Genomic DNA, 22,036 nt, shown 5'->3' on the forward strand with positions numbered 1-22,036 from the left:
GATACTATAACTTGTTCTTTGAGTTACACTAAATCTTCTTATTTCTATAGATGAAAAATATTATTAAGTATTATTCATTCCGTTTCAAAAAGAATGATTTCATTAGTATGTTCTAAAAAGAATGATCTTTTTTCTTTTTTGGTAAACTTTTAATTTTAACTTTTCACGAGAATTGTTTAAGGCCACAAGATTAAGGAGTATTTTGATACATTTGACATAACTTTAGTTTAGAATTAGAATATCAAAAAGTATTTTTTCTTTTTTTACACTCTGTTCCAAATCAAACTAAATCATTCTTTTTGAGACGGAAAAATTATTTATTTATTAAAGAATTATAAAAGTTGACAATATTACTAAAGAATTCTAACACATAATTATATAAAATTCATAAAGTGAATCCCACACATTAAACATTAGGTATGCTTAAAACACTTGTCTCTGATAAATAGTGTCAAAATGTTTGCTGGAGCTTGCCCAGGGTCCCAACATCGCCTTTGATAAAACACAGATTAGCATTATTAATTCCTCAATTATTAACGCTTTTTGAACCAACCGACCTCTCATGAACACACCAGAGGATTCCAACCGATAACTTGTCCTGAACTGAACCCCATAAATCCACTGATAGTTTTCAAAAATCTTCCCGCCAGCCAACTGATTGTTCAGCAATCAACTGAAGATTGATGGTTTGAATCCATGGCTACTCAAAGGAATAACCCAAACTGTTCTAAATCCATGGCTGATCAAAGGAACAACCAAAACCCAAACAACTCTAAATCTATGAACAAGAAGAGGCAACCATTTGCCGACATATCCAATTTCAATCTTATACCCACTTCCACCCTCCGTAAACTTTGTTCCTTCTCCTCTCCTTCTATTCCAAAACCCCCAATTTCTGATTCCAATTCTTCAAAACCAAATTACAAGGAGGCAAACGCTGAAACAAGCGTCGCTTCTTCCGATTTCAATTCTGTTCAAAACCCTAATGGTATGATTTTCTTCCCTTTTTTTTTTAATATAAATCTGTATGCATATAGTTGCTTATTTCACTTTATTTTCTGGGTTCTGTCATTTAGGTGTATTTTACCCTCTTTGACACTACGGAGTAAGTATATTGCTTGCTTACAAACACCTTCTGAACATTGTTCCTTGTTATCTGATCTTCTTGACTCATGGGTTTATGTTGTATTTGTGGGGTTCCTTCCCAACATTATTAGGATTACAATGTATAGTGTTAAATTATTATCTGGAATGATGAAAATTGATTTGTTTTGAAGGCTATTATCTTCTTTTCCTTTTTAGAGTTATCACAGCTCAATGATAATACCATAATGGACAACTTGTTCCGCCATTTGCGATATCTACTGTGAGGTTCTGAAAGTCAAACGTTATGAACCAAACTTTCAAACGTTATGAACCAAATTAGTAACTTTAGTTGCATTTGTTGTCTTGAATCCATCACAACTTGTGAAACACGAATTTCAGCAATCTTTTCGTAAAAAAATTACTATTTTTCAAGTCTTTAGTTTAAAGTAATGTTACTATTGATACAGTAATCATAATAACTTATAACTGTGTGCGTATGAAGATTCATATAGTCTGTCCGAAGTCTAGTTAAAGTAGGAGGTTGTGTTAGATTAAACGCAAGTGTAATAATGGTCATAGTGTGATGTATAAAGGAATCTTTATATATTCGCAAGTATGATATGAAGATGCCGACCCCTAGAAAATTGAGTTCTATGTTGGAAAGCTAATTGCAAATGTGTTCCTGCCATTTGAACAGAAGCAATCTATGTAATAATTAACATTTATTTGTTTGGTTCCTCATTTTCTGTATAAGCTTGGCTTCTCATCTGGTGATGTGAAAATTATCTCACTCCAGTATTGAAATGCCAAATTCAGGGGATCGTGCCACTATGCTGTTGTTTTGCTGACCTCTCAATGTCTATGTGTTGGCATGCCTACAGAAAACCTGTCTAATTTGTCTCTTTTTTGTTACTCAAGCTGGCAGGGGTAATGAAGCTGTACTGTATAATCGAAGGCACACTACAAAGAAGTCCAATTTAGAAGCTACTGCTCTCCCCTTCACTTCCAGTCATGAAAACAAAAAAGACAAAAGGAAGGAGATTGATGTGCCTTGCCTTTCCCTGCCTCCTCCTACAGTTATGAAGGATAAAGGGAAAGCAATTGCTGAGCCTTTCAGTAGCTTATCCCCTGAGACTAGGCAAGATAAGGGGAAAAGAGCAGTCGTTCTGTCTACCCCAGTTTCAGGAAATAAAGCTGTAGATAACAATCGAAGGCAGACTGCAAAGAGGTCTAATTTAGAAACTACTGCTCTGCCATTCACTTCAAATCATGAAAACAAAAAGGACAAAAGGAAGGAGATTGATGAGCCATTCCTTTCCCTGACTCCTCCTACAGCTATGAAGGATAAAGGGAAAGCAATTGCTGAGCCTTTCAGTAGCTTATCTCCTGAGACTAGGCAAGAGAAGGGGAAACGAGCAGTTGTTCTGTCTACCCCTGTTTCAGGAAATAAGAAGACGAAAGGTATTCATGAGCCTTTCATGACTTCTTCTCCTCAGAAGGTAAAATCCAAAGCTCAGGCAATTTCTCTTGAGCACTTCCCTTCAGATGAAAAAGCAGCTGAAGAAACATTTGGTGCATCGACTGGAAGTTGCTCATCTTTAAAGAAAACAAGGGGAAAAGGGATGGTAGATGCTTCAGTTTTTAGCTGCCCCACCTTGCCAAAGAAGAGAACGAATAGGTCTCTCTCTCTCTTTCATTGCTTTTCTATTCATGTCTTCTACATCCATGTAATCTTGAGGGAGCAGTTTTTTCCCCTTTTCAATAATATCAGTATTTTTCCTTTTTTCTGAGGCTAGTCACATGCGATATGAAGCTTGTTGCGATGGTGTAGTTTGCTGATATCCTGTACCACATATAGTTTGTTAGGTGAGTGAACTTCTCATGCTCCTAACTTGTAGCAGGCAAGTTTGGTCAATTAGTTGTACCTCTAGTTTTCACCCTGAAAAATTGTCTCTGGCACGTCTCGATTAATGTCTATCCTTTTTCCAGCTTGGGCCTGGCTGAAAATTTTTGTGTTGGCAATGCATTCTACGTAATATTAATTTCCTTATCTACCTGAAGTAGCATAATCTTTAATAAATTGGGCATTTCAAAGGCTCCACAGCTGCTTGATATGTAAGATAGTCCTGCAGCATGCACATTGGCAACAACCTCCTCTAGCCCTGCTTTCTTTCCTGCAGCATATCTTTAGTTGGGGCGTTTGTGTTTAGCATTGAAAAAGACATTATAAATGTGAACATGACAGACTAAATAGTCAATGCTGATGCTCTCTTGATTCTTGTTTCTTCTATGTAGGAGGGAATTCGGTGGAGTTGGTGATATTAAACCGTCTGGATCATGGACGGATCCTACTGGAAAGCGAAAGAAGGTTTGTCAACAATCATCTCTTTTTCTACTGATCTCTAATGCCAAGTGTCTTTCACTGGCCTCCTTAGAAATCTTCTTCATTGCTGTTTAAGATCTCAAGGACATCCACTGATAATGGGTATTGACCTTCTTTAGAGCTACCGGAGATGATATGCTAAATTTTGTTTCATTCATATGATCATATATTTGTACAATTAGCTCATATATGTAGGTTACATGTGAGAGACTCGTCAAGGATCCAGTTGACATTCTGAAACATTTCTTTCTAAGAGGTCGCAGTAGCAAGCCTAAGCTTACATGGCTGACCCCTTCCTGATTTTCCTTCACCAACCATGTAAACCTAATATTAGGGGAATATGTACACTAAAATATGACTCAGTGAGATACCTAAAAGTGTGTGGCTAATGTTTGAATCTAGTAATTTTTTCTGATATCTGCTTGTAGAATGGATGCTGTGTAATCATTCTTTTATCCTAACCTAACATTTTGGTGGCTTGTAACTAAAATGACTTTCAGAAGAAGAAACCTGTGGTTGAAGAGTCGTTGCCACAAGATTTTGTCAACTACTGGCGAGAGCATTTTAAAGAGATTGATGAGTTTGAATTGCCAGAAGAGGAAGCATCATATAGTGATTTGGAATAGAAAGGAGAGGAATAGTGCTTGTCAGGAAGCAAATCTAGTCTGACCAACTGATCCCTGTGTATAGTAATGTCCATATACTTCATAAACTTGCTGACTGACATAGTTATCAATGATAACCTTTTGTAGTTGTTGTAACTGTTTTCCGCTGAATAATTATCAATTTCACGACACACAAACTCACATTTGGAAAGCCATAAAAATGGTGCATTTCTTTGATCAAACTAGATGTTGTAGGAGGTCATAGTTTTATGCCCTTTTCTTTTTGTGATGAGGATCATACTCTCTCCGTTTAAAAAAGAATGATCTCCTTCATTTTTAATCTGTTTTAAGAAGATGACCTCTTTTCTTTTTTGGTAACATTTTAATTTCAACTTTTCATATGACATGTTTAAGGTCACAAGATCAAAGAACAATTTTGTGCAGTTGACCTAACTTTAATTTAGGACCACAAGATTCAAGAGTATTTTATATTCTTTAATTTCGTGTCAAATCAAATTAGATTTATTCTTTGTGAAACAGAGAGGAAGTACCTTTTTATTGCTCGAGCAAGGGAATTCATTTGTCAAAAGGAGAATTTTGGAAAAAATCATTAATATACATTCAGTAGCTACACACACAATTTGTTCCAAGTGTGCCAAATGAATCCTTCAAGTAAATAGGGTTGGACATAAACACCGAAAAATCAAAACATCGAATCGAATTGAATTTTTTTGGTATTTTGATTTTGGCTTTTTAATTTTCGATTTGGTATTCGATATACATTTTTATATATTTTGGTATCTCAATTCAGTTTTTGGTATGTAATTTGTGTTATTCGGTATTTCGGTTTATCGAAATATATTATATTATAATGTATATTTATATTGTATTAATTATTAATGTTAAATAATAAATACTATAATTTAAAATAAAAAATTAAAAAGTAAAAGACACTTCTTTTCTGTAACTATTTTTGTCCATTAAGTTGAAAAATCAAACAAAAAAATTTATAAATTCAGAAATTTTAAAAAGCCCACTAAGCAGGTCCATTAAAAAAAATCGAAATAACAAAATCAAATTGAAATAATATAAATCGAACCCACATAATAAAAATCGAATCGAATCAAATTATTTTGATTCAGTGTTCGGTACACGTTGTACAAGAATCAAAAATAAAAAAAATCAAAATCAAACCGAATTACCAAATGCCTACCCTACAGGTACACTCACAACTTAAAACTTCATCTTTGAACTTTTTGACAACAACACACTAATTGAGGCATTCCTTGCTTGTCAATCTCTTTTTGGTTATTCTTGTGGGACTAGTGGTAGACACAGTAGCCTATGGTAGAAATTCGTGATGTCCACGAATTATGATAGCCAGAAAATTCCCTCATGGAGCCTCTGTTGAAGAAAGTGAATTGAAGTTTCCAACTTGAATACGATTCATAATCTTCTAAAACTTATGAAATCTACATACGTCATTATTGTTCTCATCTTCTTCTTCATCCATCACCTTGCAAATTATAATTATTAGATGCATGCAGAATTTGGAGCTACATAGCCAAGGGTAATGGAGGTAGTGCACGTAGTGAATGCATCACATTATGTTTGGGATGTTTTCACCCAACAAGAATTTCCAAATAAGGTCACTGTTGTAAGAGCGTATACCTTAGCGCCAGCTAGCTTATCGTGGGAGCATATAACATAGCCTTATTCATACACAAGTTTATATAAGCAACATCTACAGAGGTGGATCAGTTAAATTAACAGTACTAATCAATATAATTCAACTTACTAACTAACAACATGGATGGTTAACTGTTTTACTAACTGATGTAACTAACATGTTAATACTCCACTGAAGTTGGAGGGTCAAGGATGTTAAACACTCCAAGCTTGCCAAGTATTGTGTCTTGGCCCTTGGTTAGCAAATCAGCACGTTGTTCCTTCGTATTCACATAGACAACCTTGATTTTGTCTCTAACGAAATGAAAATTAATTTTAATATGCTTGATCCTCTCATAAGTAATTTGAAAACAGTCCCCTTCAACCAAGTAAAGTACTTTGCCTTAAAGTTGCAACAATAAGGTGTCTATATTTAACTTCTGTTGAACTTCTAAATATAATTTGTTGTTTCTTTGTCTTCCAAGAAATAAGAGTCCCCAAACTTGACGACAAAACCAGTAACTGACCTTCTACCTGGTGTTTGGACAAGCAACACGATCAAAGTCACATCAACAAGTAAGCTGCTGAGTATATGTAGACTCTCATAATTAATATATTGTATCCTAGTGAATTTTTTAGGTACCTGACAGTCCTTAATGCAACCTTCCAATGATACTTCTTTGGCATCTGCATAAATTGGCTTAAGGTTTGTACAGAGAAGCTAATATCAGTTCCAGTTATGGTCAGATACACTAGAGTTCGGAGCCTAAAGGGTGAAAAATGTTAACAAAAATTCTAAAATGGTATATGAATTTTTTTAAAATCAAAACGGAAAAATCGCTGACTAAGTAGCGATTTTGTCCGCCGAAAAAAGTAAAATCGCTGCTATAGCAGCGATTTGTTAATTTTTTTTAAAAAATAAATAATTTTTTATAATATTTTTAATATGTCGCTGCTGAGGCAGCGACATAAGTTCAAAAAAATATTTAAAATTATTGTTGCCTTTTTTTTAAAGTTCAAATCATTTTTTAAAAAATTAAATGGCAGCGATTTTAAATCAAAATCTTTTAGCGATTTGATTTTTAAAAAAATAAAATTTTAATTAAAAAAATTGATTTATTTTTTTTTTAAAAAGAAGCTAAAAATTATAAAAAAAATTAATAATTAAACTTAAGTCGCTGCCTCAGCAGAGACATATTAAAAAAAATTATTTTGGATATCGCTCCTTTGGGAGCAATTTTGTTTTAAAAATAAAAAAGATCAAATTTAAATTTTATTTTTTTTCAGCGGACAAAATCGCTACTTCGTGAGCGATTTTTCTGTTTTGATTAAAAAGATTTTCATATATTTTTTTAAAATTTTTGTTAGCATTTCTCACCCTTTAGGCTCCGGACTCATATAAACTAACTTCTCAATCAACTTGTTATGTGCACTGGCATCACATAATATTGGTGGCTTCATCATACTCTCTAGTTGTGAGCTTTTGATTGACGTCTAAGGGTGTGATTGCTGGTTTTGATCCACTAATTAGTCCCATTTTAGTGATGAATTCCAACACATAATCCCTTTGATTTAATGATACACCTCTGGTATATCCATCTTAGAATATCAATACCAATGAAGTATTGTTGAAATTTATGCATTCACTTCACACCTTGATGTTTAGTATTTCAATATTGTCTCTTAGTTTCTCAAGAAGTCTTTTAAAATTTTGTAATACATGTATCTAGTTAATTGTGCAAGACTTTTTGTTTTCTATTTTGAATAGTATAAGTAGTGATATAGTTGATGATTGTAATTAACTCAAGTGACCTTAAGTAGCATATATAAAACTTGAGTATTCTCTAAAGATAATACTCTCCTTCCATATTTCCTACAAATTGGTATTAGAGCAGGTTTCATTCTTAATCTAGGGTTAGGTGAAAAAAAAAGAGATCCAAACAAATGAAGGTGTTGATTCTTCAGTTGTTGTTACTCCATTTTTTGATGGAACCGATTTTTAATACTGGAAGATAGGAATGAGAATACATCTAAAAGCCGAAGGTTTGTAGACTATTACTGTAAATGGCTTTGAAGAGCCAGACAACGATGGTGAACTTACAACATATGTTGCACAGACTCTTCATATTTGCCGGCGAATCCGTCTTGACGCGACACTGGTGTGGGCGCGGTGCAGGGTGCGTGGTGAATTCGGTCAATTCGGTATGGACACTTTGACCAAAGTCGAGAAAAGATTTGAGAAAAAAAGATCAGTTTCTGGCAGCGTCTTTAGAGAGTAGGAAGAGCTTATGATGAAGCTTGAGAAAGTTAAGAGGAAATACAGTCATGTTCATCTTTCTTGAAGAAGTGCAGAGTCTTCTTAGTTTTTTTTTTAAAAAAAAGAACTCTTACAGATGAAGGGTTTCTCGAAATACAAAATTTTCTACTTTCTCAAGTTTCATTATAAAAATACTATCACGCCCCAAGCTACCCCCAAGACGCGAACACGGAACCTAGGACCACAAGTGATCCCCAGCTAACCCTGTTGGCATAATCATGAGCATACTAAAGATAATAAACTGATGCTGAAGCTAAATCATGATTAAATCTGAAAAGATGGGAAATACCCATATTCTATAACTGAGATATTTGAAAACAATGAGTTTAATACAAAGGAGATATTAACGCAATACTAAGCTGAATCTAACTATGTCTGAAAATAGCTCTAAACTGGACTAGAAATACTCGGACAAGCCCCCAGCTAAATCTAGCAAAAACTGAAACTAAATGACTAAAGACTGAAATGACATTCATGACTATTGTCCTCGGAGAATGAGGACTCACCACTGAATCTACTGAACTGGAGATCGGGAAATCGATCTATGTGTGATCTGGATGCTGAGAACCTGAACCTACATCACAAGAAGATGTAGCGCATGTATACGTCAGTACTTGAAAGGTACTGAGCATGTAGGATAGAGTAAAGCTGAAATAAAACATAACTGAACAAATAAAATAGCAAGTATAATAATCTGACATGATAAACTGAATTCTGAGCTAACTGTATGCAATGACCAATTTATAAAATGCTAAAACTGAATACTGAATATACTAATAAATGGTTAATGTAGAGAGTCTGACTAATCTGTGGGAGTTACTAATAACCGATAATAAAACCACATGAGCTAAATGTGGGTCTGATGTATATGCCCCATCGAGAGGATCCAATATACCTTGCTAGAGGTATAAAGACATGCTAGCGTGATCACTAAACTGATTGCCCATAGAGAGGACTTACAATCTACTTGGCTAGTAGTTCTGGGACTATTGACTACGCTAAACCATAGTCCAACTCGGTATTATGTTACTCTCAATGAATTCTGTAAATTTACTGCTTATGTTTGAATTTCTATCAATACTAGATAGCTCCAAGCTGAACATGCAAACTGAGAATGCAACAATTAATCTGGTAATTATGCATTTATAACTGAGGCATGTATATCTAAAGTGTCTGAAATATCTGACCTAGCATGTGTAATTCAAGAATTAAAGAAATACAAAGTTAAGGTTCTGAAATTCATGCAATAAACTTAATAATAACATGATAATCTGATTTGGAACATAACACTAATAAATTCATAAAGTTCTATCAAAGTTCTAGAAACCCTAGATCTAATCATGATATCGGAATAAAAAATCTAACTGAAAACTAGGGACCCAATGGGTGAAAGGAACCCACTAGTTAAATCCCACATGCATGGTGATGAAATCCACGGAAAAATACTTAAGTTTCGGGGCTGGAACTGCTGGAACTTGTGGTGTTCTTGAACTAAGGTTCTTGAGCTTTTTCTCTTTTTTTGCTTCTAGTTTTCTAAGTTTTGATTTAATGATTTGACTTGGATATGTTTTAATTATATTTCCAGGCTTAAATGACTAAAATATGATGATTTATGATCAAAACGACGTAAATTAGGGTTTAAAAAGAGTGGGAAAGGTCAAAAAGACCCCTGGGAAAGTTGTTGTCGGAACAAACGATGGCCAGGACTGACGGTCCATCGTCTGACCGAAGCCCCGTCGTGGGGTCCGTCGATTGGGCCTGTTCGACAGGCTTTTACTAAAATAGGTATAACTTTTTACTCGGAGGTCTGATTTTCGCAAGATTGGTGGATATGGAAAGATACTATCTATGGATAGGTCATGAGACACCTAATTCATTTTATTATAAGAGTTATAACTATTTGAAGTTGACCCAACTGCATTTCCCCTTAACTGTCTGTAAATTTTCCACCTACGGAACGTCGTCTGACCTACGGACCGTGGGTCCGTCCGTCGATCAAGACTTTTCCAAATTTTTTCCCGGATGAATTTTTGGGAGTTTCTGATCCCATCGACGGTTGTGCAAGACGAACCGTCGTCTGTCTTACGAACCGTCGATGCCATAGTTGGTTTCACCTGCAGATTTCTTAAAAAAAAACTGATTTTTGGTTTATTTTGGCTACGGGGTGTTACAAATACAAAGAAGAAAGAAAGTTTTCGTGAAAAAGTACAAGGAAATCACGCTTGTTTTTTTTATCTTTTTTGAAGAAATAAAGTCTTTCTTATCTTTCTCAAAGAAATACAGAGTCTTTTAATTTTTTCTTAAAAAAGAACTCCCAAAGATGAAGGGTTTCTTGAAATAAGTGTCATTTTTTTATAAAATAAATTATATTTTTCACATTTATTATATTTTCTCTCTTCTTTAACAAACATTTTTAGTGGTACTTTATGCAATTGTTTAGTACTTAGTATGTATGGTATAATTCAATTTTAAATATATATAGATCCCACTTATTCGACCAAATGTCTCACCTTAGGGCTCTCCGGTCTTATTTGTGTGAAATAAAGATGGTTCCCTTAGGATGTGTATAGATTACCGTCAATTGAGCAAGGTTACCATCAAGAACAAAAAGTCTTCCAAAAATTGATGATATTTTTTATTAGCTTCAGGGTGCTACTTGTTTCTCTAAGATAGACCTCGGAGAAGGTTATCATTAGTTGAGGGTAAGGAAATATGATATTCTAAAGACATCTTTCAAAACCCTTTATGGTGATTATGAGTTTTTGGTCATGTCGTTCGGTTTAACTAATGCACCTGCAGCATTGATGAACCTTATGAATGGAGTATTAAAACCTAATTTAGATATGTTAAACATTGTCTTCATTTATGACTTACTAATCTATTTGAGAAATGAAGATCATGCTAGTCATTCAAAATAATTCTCTAGAATCTAAGAATAGAGAGTTATATGCCAAGTTCTCTAAGTATGAGTTTTGGCTTGAGTTTGTGGTATTCTTAGGCCACATTATGTATATAGAAGGAATAAAGTTAATACTTAGAAAATAGAAGCAGTACAAAATTAGCCTAGACCCACATCTTCAACAGATATTAGGAGTTCCTTGGTTTGACCAACTATTATAGAAGGTTCATAGAGGGGTTCTCATTTATTTTGTCCCTTTTGACAAGTTAAATCAGAAGACAATGAAGTTTCAATGGTCTGAAACTTGTGAAAAAAGCTTTTAAGAGTGAAGAAGAGGTTTACTATTGCCCTAGTTTTGACATTACCAGAAGGTATGCAAGGTTTTATTGTTTATTTTGATGTGTATAGAGTTGGCATGGGTTTTTTTAGTGATGTATAATGCCAAAGTTATAGATTATGCCTACAGAGAATTGAAAAATCATGACAAAAATTACCCAACTTATGACTTAGACTTGGTTGTTGTAGTATTTGCATTGAAAATATGGTGTCATTATTTGTATGACATTCATGTTAATGTATTCACTAATCACAATAGTCATAAATATGTGTTTACTCAGAAAGAGCTTAATCTCAGACAAAGAAGGTGGTTAGAATTACTTAAGGATTATGACATGAGTATTCTTTATCACTCATGTAAGGCTAATGTTGCTTTTATGCTTTAGGAAGGTTGTCTTTGGGTAGTACCACCCATGAGTATTCTGTTTACATCCCTACTCTGTCAAAATAGGGCGAAACGTCGCAGCAACTCAAAAATTATTAATTTGATTCAATTTTAACAAAGTTTTAAAAATAAACGAATTTTGAAAAGAGTCGCCACCTAATTTTAGGAAAACTGGGAAACCTATTAAATAATTTACGAAACCAATTCGACTCTAGGTAAGGGGTTCAAGTTATTCCGAAGGAAAGGGGTTAGGCACCCTTCGGAATCCACAAATGTGGTTTCTGACTGAATTCATTTTTTCTTTCAAATTGAGGAAGAATGTAAAATAAACACATAAAAAAACACACGATATACACAATAAAATAAAATAATAATTATCGGTCTAAGGTTTGTCTAACGTCAATATTCACATAATAATGAAACAAAGTACGATTCGAACTTCATTCGAATAATTCAAGGAGAAACATCTCCGGGTACCTGTAAAGACACTTAGTAAAAGAGTTAGTACCAAATAAATAAAAAATAAAAATGAATAACTCAACTAATAACATAAAAATAAAAATCCGTCTTATTAACACGGGAGGCCTTGGAAATCGACAGTAATTTCTTCATCGGCCATTTCAACATATAAAATATATAAACTTAAATTAAAATTCCGTCTTTTTAAAATGGGAAGGCCTCCAAAACCGACGAAGAGTTTTTTCATTGGCCCCTTTCAACATGTAAAATATATAAACTTGAATTAAAATTCCGTCTTTTTAAATTATGGAGACCTCCAAAACCGACGGAGAGTTTTTTCATTGGCCACTTCACAACTAAAAATAACACAATAAACGATAATAACAACAAATTCTACCATAGAATAACTTAAGCTTAGAACAAAATCATATGAACAATAACAAATATAAAACAATATAAAATTAATTGAAACAAATTCCTTAAGCAATTATCAACATAAATACTCGAACAGTGGTCAAATATTAAACAAAACAATACAAAATAAATTCTTATGAAATAATAGCAACATTTAATGTAACAAAATAGTAAAAGAATAACTATCAACAATAAATAAATTCAAAGCAACAACAAACTCTTTTAATTAAATTAAGAATCTTCTTTAGTGAGAAAACATACAAAAAAAAATTATATATATATAAAATAAATTAATAGATAAAAGAAAACTAACAATAATCAACTCATCATACGAACTCTATTAGAATAATTTACAATAATAATAAAAATGAATAATTAAATAAATACTAATAGGTAAAACAGCAGCAACTCAGTCAAGATAAGTAGATTATAAATGGAGTTTCGTAAAGTTAAAGCACAAACTTTAAAATAAATAATAACTAAAAAATTTAAAAATAATAATAAAAAATCATGAAAGAATATCTCCATTATGCTTGTTGGAAAGAAACAACAATAAAGAAATCACCTCTAATAGAGAAATAGAACAAATAGATCTTTGGAGCTTTTTGGCTTGTCGTTCCATGGCTTCCTTAGCTCCATTTTGATAGAGGGTTTTGATTTGTTTGCCACAGCTTCGAAGCTCACCGAGGTTGCTCGAGCTGGCCGGAATACCTACAAAATAAATCAAAATCGTGAAGGGGAGAGAGGGAAAGGGACTGTTTCATTTTTATATTTATATTTTTTTCTTATTTGGCTCCGGTTCATCGGAGCTTAAAGCTCCCCGCCGGGGTTGCTGCTAGCTGCAAAAACGAGAAAGAAACAAAAGAGTTTTGGGGGTGGTGTGGTCGGAGAAGAAAGAAATGGGGTTTGGGGTTTTGTTGGAGTCGTTTGGTTGCTGGCTTCGCTGCAGTACGCAGGCCGGGGGTTGCCTTGTCGCTGCTGGTTTCTTCTCTGCAGCTGGCTTCGTCCTCCTCATGCTGGCTGGAGAGGAAGAGAGATTGAAGAATGATGGGTAGGTTTTAGGGTTCTCCGGCGGCGTCTTGCCTGAGACGGCAACAGTGAAGGAGAGAAAGAGGGGCGGCTGGGAAGAGAGGGAGGGGAAGGGTTGTGGAGAGAGGGAGGGAAGGCAAATGGGAGGAAAATGAGAGGGAGTGCTGGGAGGAGAAGGGGCCGCGGCTGGGAGGAGAAAAAGAGGAGAGGGGGCTGCGGCTCCCTTTTTTTTTTGAAAAATTCCCCCCCCCCCCCCCCCTCTTTTTGACCTAGTTAGCAAGTTAAATAAAAGCTCAAAATAGGCTCAAATGACGGGCTTAGCGTTGCAGCTTAAAATTACGAATTTTTAAAAATATTAGGCCAAAATTGGGTGTCAACACCACCCTAGTTGAGGAAGAAAAGAGAAAGTTAGCAAAAGATGTGCATAGAATTACACATTTGGGAGTCAAACTAATGGATTGCACAAGAGGAGTGGTGGTGATGAATGGGATTGAATCATCATTTATGTCAAAATTAAAAGAGAAGCAAGACCAAGATTCTATTTTGCATGAATTTAAGGCAAATATTCATAAGTAAAAAGTATTGGCTTTTTAACAAAGGGGAGATTGTCTATAAAGGTATCAAGGTAGATTATATGTACCACGGATGGATGAATTCCAAAAGAGGATCATGGAGGAAGCTCTTAGCTACAGATATTTCATTCATCTAGTTTCCACAAGGATGTATCATGATTTGAGAAAAATTTATTGGTGGAGTAGTATGAAGAAAAGCATTGCAGAATTTGTTCTTAAGTATCCGAATTGTCAACAAGTTAAAAAAGAGCACCAAAGGCTCGGTGGTATGAATCAAAATATAGAACTTTCATAATGGAAGTGGGAGATGATTATTATGGACTTCGTCACAGGTTTACCAAAGTCTCGCATATAGCATGACTCTATTTGGTTGATTGTCGACAGAATGACAAATCAACCTACTTTTTGCCGGTAAAGACTACCCATTAAGCACAGGATTATGCCAGGTTATATATTCAAGAGGTAGTAATACTTCACGAGGTTCTGGTTCCATTATTCGATACATAGATGCGCAATTTATTGCACAATTTTGGAAGTCATTCCAAAAGGATTTAGGTTCAAAGGTGAATTTAAGTACTGCCTTTCAAACTCAGACATATGTGCAAGCATAGCACACTATTCATACCTTAGAGGGTATGTTCACTGCGTGCATGATCAATTTCAAAAGTAATTAGGATGATCACCTACCTCTCATCGAATTTGCTTACAACAATAGTTACCACTCTAGCATCCAAATGACTCCTTATGAAGATCTTTATGGGAAGAGATGCAGATCTCCTATTGGATGATTTAAAGTTGGTGAAGTTGGGTTGATTTAGTTCATCAATCTATGGAGAATGTGAAAGTGATTCAAGAAAGGTATAAAACAGTGGTGAGTCATCAGAAATCCTACACTAATGTTATGATAAGGGAGTAAGAGTTTGAAGTAGATGATTGAGTATATATATATTAAATTTTCACCCATAAAAGGTGTTTTCAAATTTGGTAAGAAAAAGAAACTTAGTCCCAGTATATTGGCCCTTACAGAGTATCAAAAAGGGTTGATAATGTAGCTTACGAGTTGGAGCTACCACAAGAGTTGGCAACGTTCATCCAGTATTTCACATCTCCATATTGAAGAAGTGGATGGGCGATCCTTCATTTATCATACCAACTAAAGGTATTGGGATAAAGGATAGCTCATCTTATAAAGATATTCCGGTTCAGATTGTAGATCGCCAAGTTCGCAGTTGAAAACTAAGAAAGTAGCATCAACTAAAGTTCTTTTGAGGAACCAGTTTTCTGAGGAATCTAGTAGAGAATATAAAGAAGATATGAAGAAGATGTATCCCCATTTCTTTGAAACTTAAGAGATTTCAAATCAAGGTACTAATTCTCTTCTCAGTATTCTTTAATTTATGAGATAAAATGTTGTACTTTACATTGCTTGTTGGGTGTTTGAGCTGAATGTTAGATTTTATACCTTAGCCTACTAAGAATAAACTCATTCGAGGATGAATGTTCCCAAAGGACAAGATATTGTAACATCCGTAACTGTAAAGAACTAGAAAAAAGTTAAAAATTGGAAATACTCATTTTTGAAAAAAATATAAAAATCTGGAAATTTGTTAAGTGTGTTAAAGTTGAGTCTGATTAACTTAAAACGACTATATATCCTAGCTCGGGATGATTTAAGTGTGTTTCCAGACATCTTAGGAAGATACTGGAATGATCTTTCCAACGCCTCCGAGTTTACGCGGTTCCCGGTTCGTATGAGTGAGATATGCCCATTAGAAGTTGGCTTGTTCAAATAAGGAAATGTCCAATCCGGATTTTAGAAGGGCATTATAGCATTATACTCTTTTTCTTGACCAATTATTTTATTTCATTTTTGGGTAATTAATTAGGGTCAAATCAGATTTTAGTCAGTTCTGAAAAAGTTGAAGTTCAAGCTAGGGCTTGGAGAAAAGAGAATAGAGGAGAAAGGAAAAGAAAGTTCAAGATTCGACGTCTTTGTAAGGAATCGCTTGTGAATTTAGTCAAGGGGTAATCCCTACGAGGTATGTGAAATCACATAGCATTAGTTCCATTAACCCACGCGTCATACATGTCTAGTTTAGTGTATTTCATCCTAAAAGAGTTAGAATTTGATGTTCTTGAATTATTTTCATTCTTGAACTTACATGTGATTGATGGATTTGCTTGAGACGTTTTATCAATGTTAAGAGTTGTTTCGAGTTAGATTCTATTGTACATGATTTGGGTATCTGAGTCTAAGAAAGTATATAGAAAAGGAATCAATTTAAAATGATTTAGAATTAGAAATCGAGTTGAAAAATTCGTTAGACGCACTTGGGGAGGGCCTCGTGTGTCATGTCCTTATAGTGCCAGAGAGGCTGAGGCGGTGCACCTGCATTGCCCCTGAAAAGAGCCCCAGTAAGTTGGACCTAGCGCAGCCCGCTTGGGATGCGCTAAAATCGTCGTTTTTCACCACCTTTTTCTCATTCAACCCATTTAAGATTTTCTTAAGTGTTTTAACAGTTCCTGTTGATTCTAACTACTCTAAATGACTTCTAAACAGATAAAATCATCTAGAAAAATAAATCATAACTTTGAATCCATAACTTCAAATTCAAGGTAAGTTAAGAGCCAAGTCTAGAAAGTTTTTAGAGTCTTTTCAAAAGGTGTTTTGAAAATTCTTTTATATTTGTTTTAAGACTTAAACTTCAAGTTTAGTAAAGAGTAAAGAGTAAAGTTTGAATTTCATTTCTTTAAAGAAGTATATGGGGATTGTGCATTCCCAAAGGGTTTAAAATGTTTTCATATAAAAAAAGAAAAGGAAACCTTGATTTCTGAAGATTCTTTGTGATAGTTTTCAGTCAAGAGTATACATTTTCATGAATAAGTAAGAGGGCAAACTTTGATTTACAAAATAGCCTTTAAGCTAAGTATTTGAGAAATTATCTGAAATCACAGAAAGAAGTATGTTTTAAAACATAAGAGCTAGTATAATATTTTTTGGAGTAGTATTGAGCACCGATATGGGGAGAGTTAAGATAACTCATAGCCCTTATATACCATGTAGCCACCATGGGTAGAAAAGGATCATACTTTTTTAGATGATTCCTTTGTGCTTTTTAGCATATACTAGCGGATCAACTTAGTAATTCAGGTTTTATATCCTTGTCAAGGTTTAGGACGGATCTGGCAGCGTAAGGAAAAATGTTGTATCATCATATAGCTCTACGTAATGGTTGTCGATTATAAATTCTCCCACAGATATAATTGTATTCTTATATACACTGTTTATTTATATTTTTACATATAATTTAGAGTTATATTGTATCTTTGCATACATACAGAGGTTACATCCATATTTTGAAAACTTCTTTAATATTTCATTCTAATGAAATTAGTTTAGTTAAGTTGAGCTGGGTAAGTTCTTCAGTTTCTTTGATCAAGCTATTTTCTTGTTTTAGAATTCCCTTCACATACTCGTACATTCAATGTACTGATGCCATTTGTCCTGCATTTTATTATTATGCAGACATAGGTAAATAGGATCATCATCCAGGGTCTCGTTGATCTAGTTGAGCATTCAGAGTCAGTTGGTGAGCCTTCTTGCTTTCCGGAGGGCTCCTTTGTTATAATTTGACTTTTAGTATTTCATTTTTAGGATGATTCAGGTCTTATCCCGACATTATCTCAGTTGTTTTAGAGGTTTCATAGACAGTTACTATTAGTTCTTTAGTCTTTTCATCGTTATTATCTTATGTTGAAAATTGAATTTGCCTTAATGGTCAGTTGAATGTTCCTTTACGACTTTCTAGTTTATTATATAGATTTATCTTTGTTGAGCTAAGTCTTCCAGTTGAGAAAGTAAATCAAATTAAGGGTTCTCTTGGGGCCAACAATGGTTCTTGAGTGTCAGTCCTGTCCAGGGTGTAGGTTCGGGCGTGACAGACTTGTTGTGTCGCAGAGAACGATGTTTTCCACAAAGAAATCTAAAGCACGCCTCCAATTCATGCCCTTGGTGGCCAAATTGGGCCATTTCAACTTTATTATAAATAGGATCCAATTTATTTTATTAAATATTGTTTTTCTGGATTTGAAGAACGGTGACTCGGATAGATATTTCATCATTTTTAGGATTCTTTCGTAAACTCTTTTACTTTTAATCTCTTTATGATAATTAAACATTGTTTGATTAAAAGTATTGTTATGAGTATCTAAATACCCTAGTTCTAGGATTGTGGTTACCAGATGATTGTAATTTATTGAGTTTTCATTGGATTAATATTGATTTTCATGTGAATCTTTCTTAAGTTCTTATATTTCGTATTTCGTACCTGATCACCATAGAAATAAACACATTGTACAAATTTAAATTAGGAGAGGAATTAGAGGATAGAATGTGGAAGGGGTGGGCATAAATATCGAAAAATCGAACCAAACTGAAAAAATTTTGATTCTTTGATTTCGGTTCTTCGGTGTTTCGTTTCGGTGTCGATTTTTTAAAAAAAAACTTCAGTTCAGAGTTTGATGCAAGGGTTGCGAAACTACGGTGCACCAAAGAACTGAATTTTTATTTACAAAATTTTGAAATATTTAAATTATATTGCTTAATTGATAATAGTTTTACACTTTTGAATTTGACTCAAAATATTTACATGACCCATTTATATTTTTAATTTTTAAATGACAACGAATTTAATGTCAATAAATTGTTGAACTATTGTTGTTTATGAATAATTCTATATTGTGAGTCCTTATATTTTGGTTGTTCAAAAGTTCATCATGGAATCGTGCTTGCTAGGCTGCTTACTCTCTTCTTTATTTATTCAGCATTCCGGTATGAGAGAAAGCCTTTAGGCTTTAACAAAATGGCAGCCATCTATGCTAAGAAACAGAAACAACTCCTTTGGCATCTTTGCTAAAAAATCATCTATGCCCTACAAAAACACTTCTTTGGCATCTTTGCTAAAAAATCATCTATGCCCTTTTTATTTTTATTAAATACAGATGAAACTCTTAACACTTTATCATATTTGCACTTTACTTTTATTAACACCAATCCGACTTAAAAACACGGAACTTGTAACAACCCTAAAAATGGATATGCTAAATAATGCTTACTGTGTCTAGAATGCCTACGATTAGACCGGGTTCACACGAAATTGACGCGCTTAGAACCAGACCTTTGAACCCTTGCGACATCCAAGCCAACTAACTTGGCAGTTAGTTGATCTAGGAAAGATTGAGTCCAGCCAGGTAGGGCTCTTGAATATAAATATTCACTTGGATGAGCCTTTACCAGACTTAAAAAGGGGAAATCTTAAGTTTAGAGGGTCTAGGGGTAAAATGGTATTTTTTCAAGATAAGGGTAGTATCGTAATTACCCTAAATATATAATTAATTATTTAAATAATAAGGTGGATGGTTATTTTTGCGAGAGAGGACCGAAATTGCCTTTTAGCAAAATCTAGCTCCACCCAGGTTCGAACCTAGGTGGGAGCAATGATTTAAATTATTTTATTTAAATTGGTAAATTAATTTAATTAATTAATATTTATTAGCTTATTTAAGAAAAATTAAAATCAGATTTATAAAGGTTTCAAAGAGTCCTAATTGACGAAGTCTAAACTACTCCACCTAATCCTAAACTACCTTTCACGTTTTAACTCTCTCTCTCTCTCTCTCACGTCAATATCTCTCTTTTATTTTCACGTTCTTTCTGCCTAAACACAAGAACTGATTAGCAACCAAAAGTTCTTCACACTTGAAGAAATTTCACGTTAAAAACATATACAAAACATAATAAAAAACGTTAGGATAGAGGGATTGGTTTTTCCGTCGAGTTGGAGTTGAAGCTTTCAGATTTGGACGTGATTTTGGAGAGGGTCTTTGGGCAGCAAGTTCAAGGTTTGAACGTCAAAATAAGGTATGGGTTTTCTTACTCTTGGTCCCTTTTCCAAGAGACCCTTAGGACTCATATGAATCTATTCCGAAAACTAGGGTTGTTCCCCGTTGCATGTCCATGTCACTAGCTCCCATTGATTTGTAGATTGGGCAAGTTTGCTGGTAGAAATTAGGGATGTAGTGTGTTTTCGTGATGATTATGTTCATGTATGTATGTTCGGAGTTATGTGAATATTAAGCATGTTGTCCGAAACTATGTGTTTATGTGTGTGCAATGTGTAGCCGTGACATATACTCTTGGTTTGAAGTTTGAAAATTACATGTTATGGTTGTATTCTTACGTGCACAAACTTGTATAAATCGTGATGTTCATATGAAGTATAACTTGGCTAATTTAAATGGAAATTATTAGCTAAGTGAATCCATGTAAATGCACCTAAAGATGTACTAAATGATCCATGAATTACCCTAAAAACTAACATGTAAACATTGATGAAAATGAGCTGAAAAACGTACATAATTTTCAGCATCTTGTTGATGAATTTCGCCCAAGCTAAGTGGTGTATCATGCTATGTAAAATGAATTAAAAATAAGTGAGGTCACTGAGAATCGAACCCGTGACCTCACCATGTTAAAAATCTTAGAAATAAAGTGATAGAAAACGAATGTGGCATGTGGGATTTAAACCCGTGTGCCTTGATCAAAACATGAAAAAGATGATGAAAAAATAAAAATGAGAGGTGCGGGGTTCGAACCGATAACCTCTCGGTCAGACTTAAGGAAGAACTAAAAGAAAAATAAAAGTGAGGCATGTGATAATCGAACCCACGACATCTCGACTGAATAAAGGAAATTAAGCAGAAAAATAAAGTGGGGCTGTGGGGGTTCGATCCCACACCCTCTCGGTCAAACTAAAATGGTTTAAGGAAAAAGAAAATAAAAAAGAAAATGAGGTTGTGGGGTTTCAATCCCACATTCTCTTGGTCCCAAATGAACGATAAATAAATAAATTAAGGGAAAATGAAGAGAAGGCGTTGGGGATGGATCTTGGGTTCCCAAGTCGAGTGGATCAAACTAAAACTAATAAAAATGTAAGTGTTGTCCAAGTAATTCGACATCGGGTTCCCTTGCCTAATTTCCGTATTTATACATAAGTCATACGTGAATACATGTTCAAAATAATACTGCCTACATAAATTGAAATCAATGATCTTGGCATACATACAAGTTGCATAAGTCTTGTATAACAAAATCTTAAGAAGATACGAATCACTTAAACGAAATATGAATGAAGCCTCATGACTTGTATGTATAGACCCATAAGTCTAGCATACGTTTAAAAGTAAGTGAACCTAAGATGTATGTAATGAAATGATGTAACGTTAGAAGGGTTAAGTAAGAGTGTGAAACACACTAAATGGCCAAGTGCTTTGACATATGATGAAATGAACATTCACGAAAAAAGAGGTGAGTAATTATGAAAAGCAAATGGGCTAAAGTTAATGAATGTGGTGACAACATGATAAGAGGCTAATGTGAAATATGGAGCAATCTCAAATGAGCCTAAGTAAATGTTACCAAAACGTACTCACCTAATGAGAGTGTAAAGTTAATGAAGAGACCAGTCTCTATGAACACTTTAATGAAAGTATTGAGATTAATGTATACTTAATACTAATGATGAGATGAGAAATTATCTAATGAGTTATGATGTCCTCATACTAGAAGCCAGCTTGCATGATGTATGAGTTGAATATAATGGAACTTTATACTGAGCACTGATAGGCTAGTTATGAGCGATGATGCCTTCTTTTGGGAAGGGCGGAGGTTCACGTAACTCTCATAAAATGAGACTGTTCGGCATGCCGGGTATGAGTTTCATTATATCTCCTAGTATTTGAACCTATACTATCAATATAGGGATCTAGCAAGGTTTAATTCCCTATATACGCTAGCATATTTTGGTTCACCTTGGCCGATGATT

At 34.3% G+C, this 22,036-nt stretch overlaps 1 protein-coding gene and 1 long non-coding RNA gene across 3 annotated transcripts; one reads left to right on the forward strand and one right to left on the reverse strand.

Moving 5' to 3' along the window:
* The first annotated feature begins 403 nt into the window (after positions 1–403).
* On the forward strand, positions 404–4,230 carry LOC101261034 (uncharacterized). Of its 2 annotated transcripts, XR_003247194.2 has the most exons (5): positions 423–988; positions 2,005–2,764; positions 2,883–2,952; positions 3,382–3,454; positions 3,970–4,230. XR_003247194.2 is itself a non-coding variant. In XM_004241061.5 (4 exons), the coding sequence occupies exons 1-4, from the start codon at positions 697–699 to the stop codon at positions 4,093–4,095; spliced, it is 1,251 nt and encodes a 416-aa protein (XP_004241109.2). In that variant the 5' UTR covers positions 404–696; the 3' UTR covers positions 4,096–4,230. The 2 variants fall into 2 exon arrangements, 1 of the variants encoding a protein (XP_004241109.2); XM_004241061.5 differs by lacking the exon at positions 2,883–2,952 and having other exon boundaries at positions 404–988.
* A 4,093-nt stretch (positions 4,231–8,323) lies between these two features.
* LOC138349143 (uncharacterized) lies at positions 8,324–13,965 on the reverse strand. The gene is made up of 2 exons (XR_011221740.1): positions 13,118–13,965; positions 8,324–8,633 (listed from the first exon to the last, which is right to left on the reverse strand). It is a non-coding gene; the product is annotated as an uncharacterized lncRNA (long non-coding RNA).
* Positions 13,966–22,036: the final 8,071 nt, after the last annotated feature.

The sequence above is a fragment of the Solanum lycopersicum genome, chromosome 6, assembly GCF_036512215.1.
Source record: "Solanum lycopersicum chromosome 6, SLM_r2.1".
NCBI classification, from domain to species: domain Eukaryota; kingdom Viridiplantae; phylum Streptophyta; class Magnoliopsida; order Solanales; family Solanaceae; genus Solanum; species Solanum lycopersicum.

Coding starts and splice junctions, on each gene's coding strand:
- LOC101261034 (XM_004241061.5), top strand. CDS start 697: ATGGCTACTCAAAGGAATAACCCAAACTGTTCTAAATCCATGGCTGAT. Junction 2,765..3,381: donor CCAAAGAAGAGAACGAATAG/GTCTCTCTCTCT, acceptor TCTTCTATGTAG/GAGGGAATTCGGTGGAGTTG. Junction 3,455..3,969: donor CTACTGGAAAGCGAAAGAAG/GTTTGTCAACAA, acceptor AATGACTTTCAG/AAGAAGAAACCTGTGGTTGA.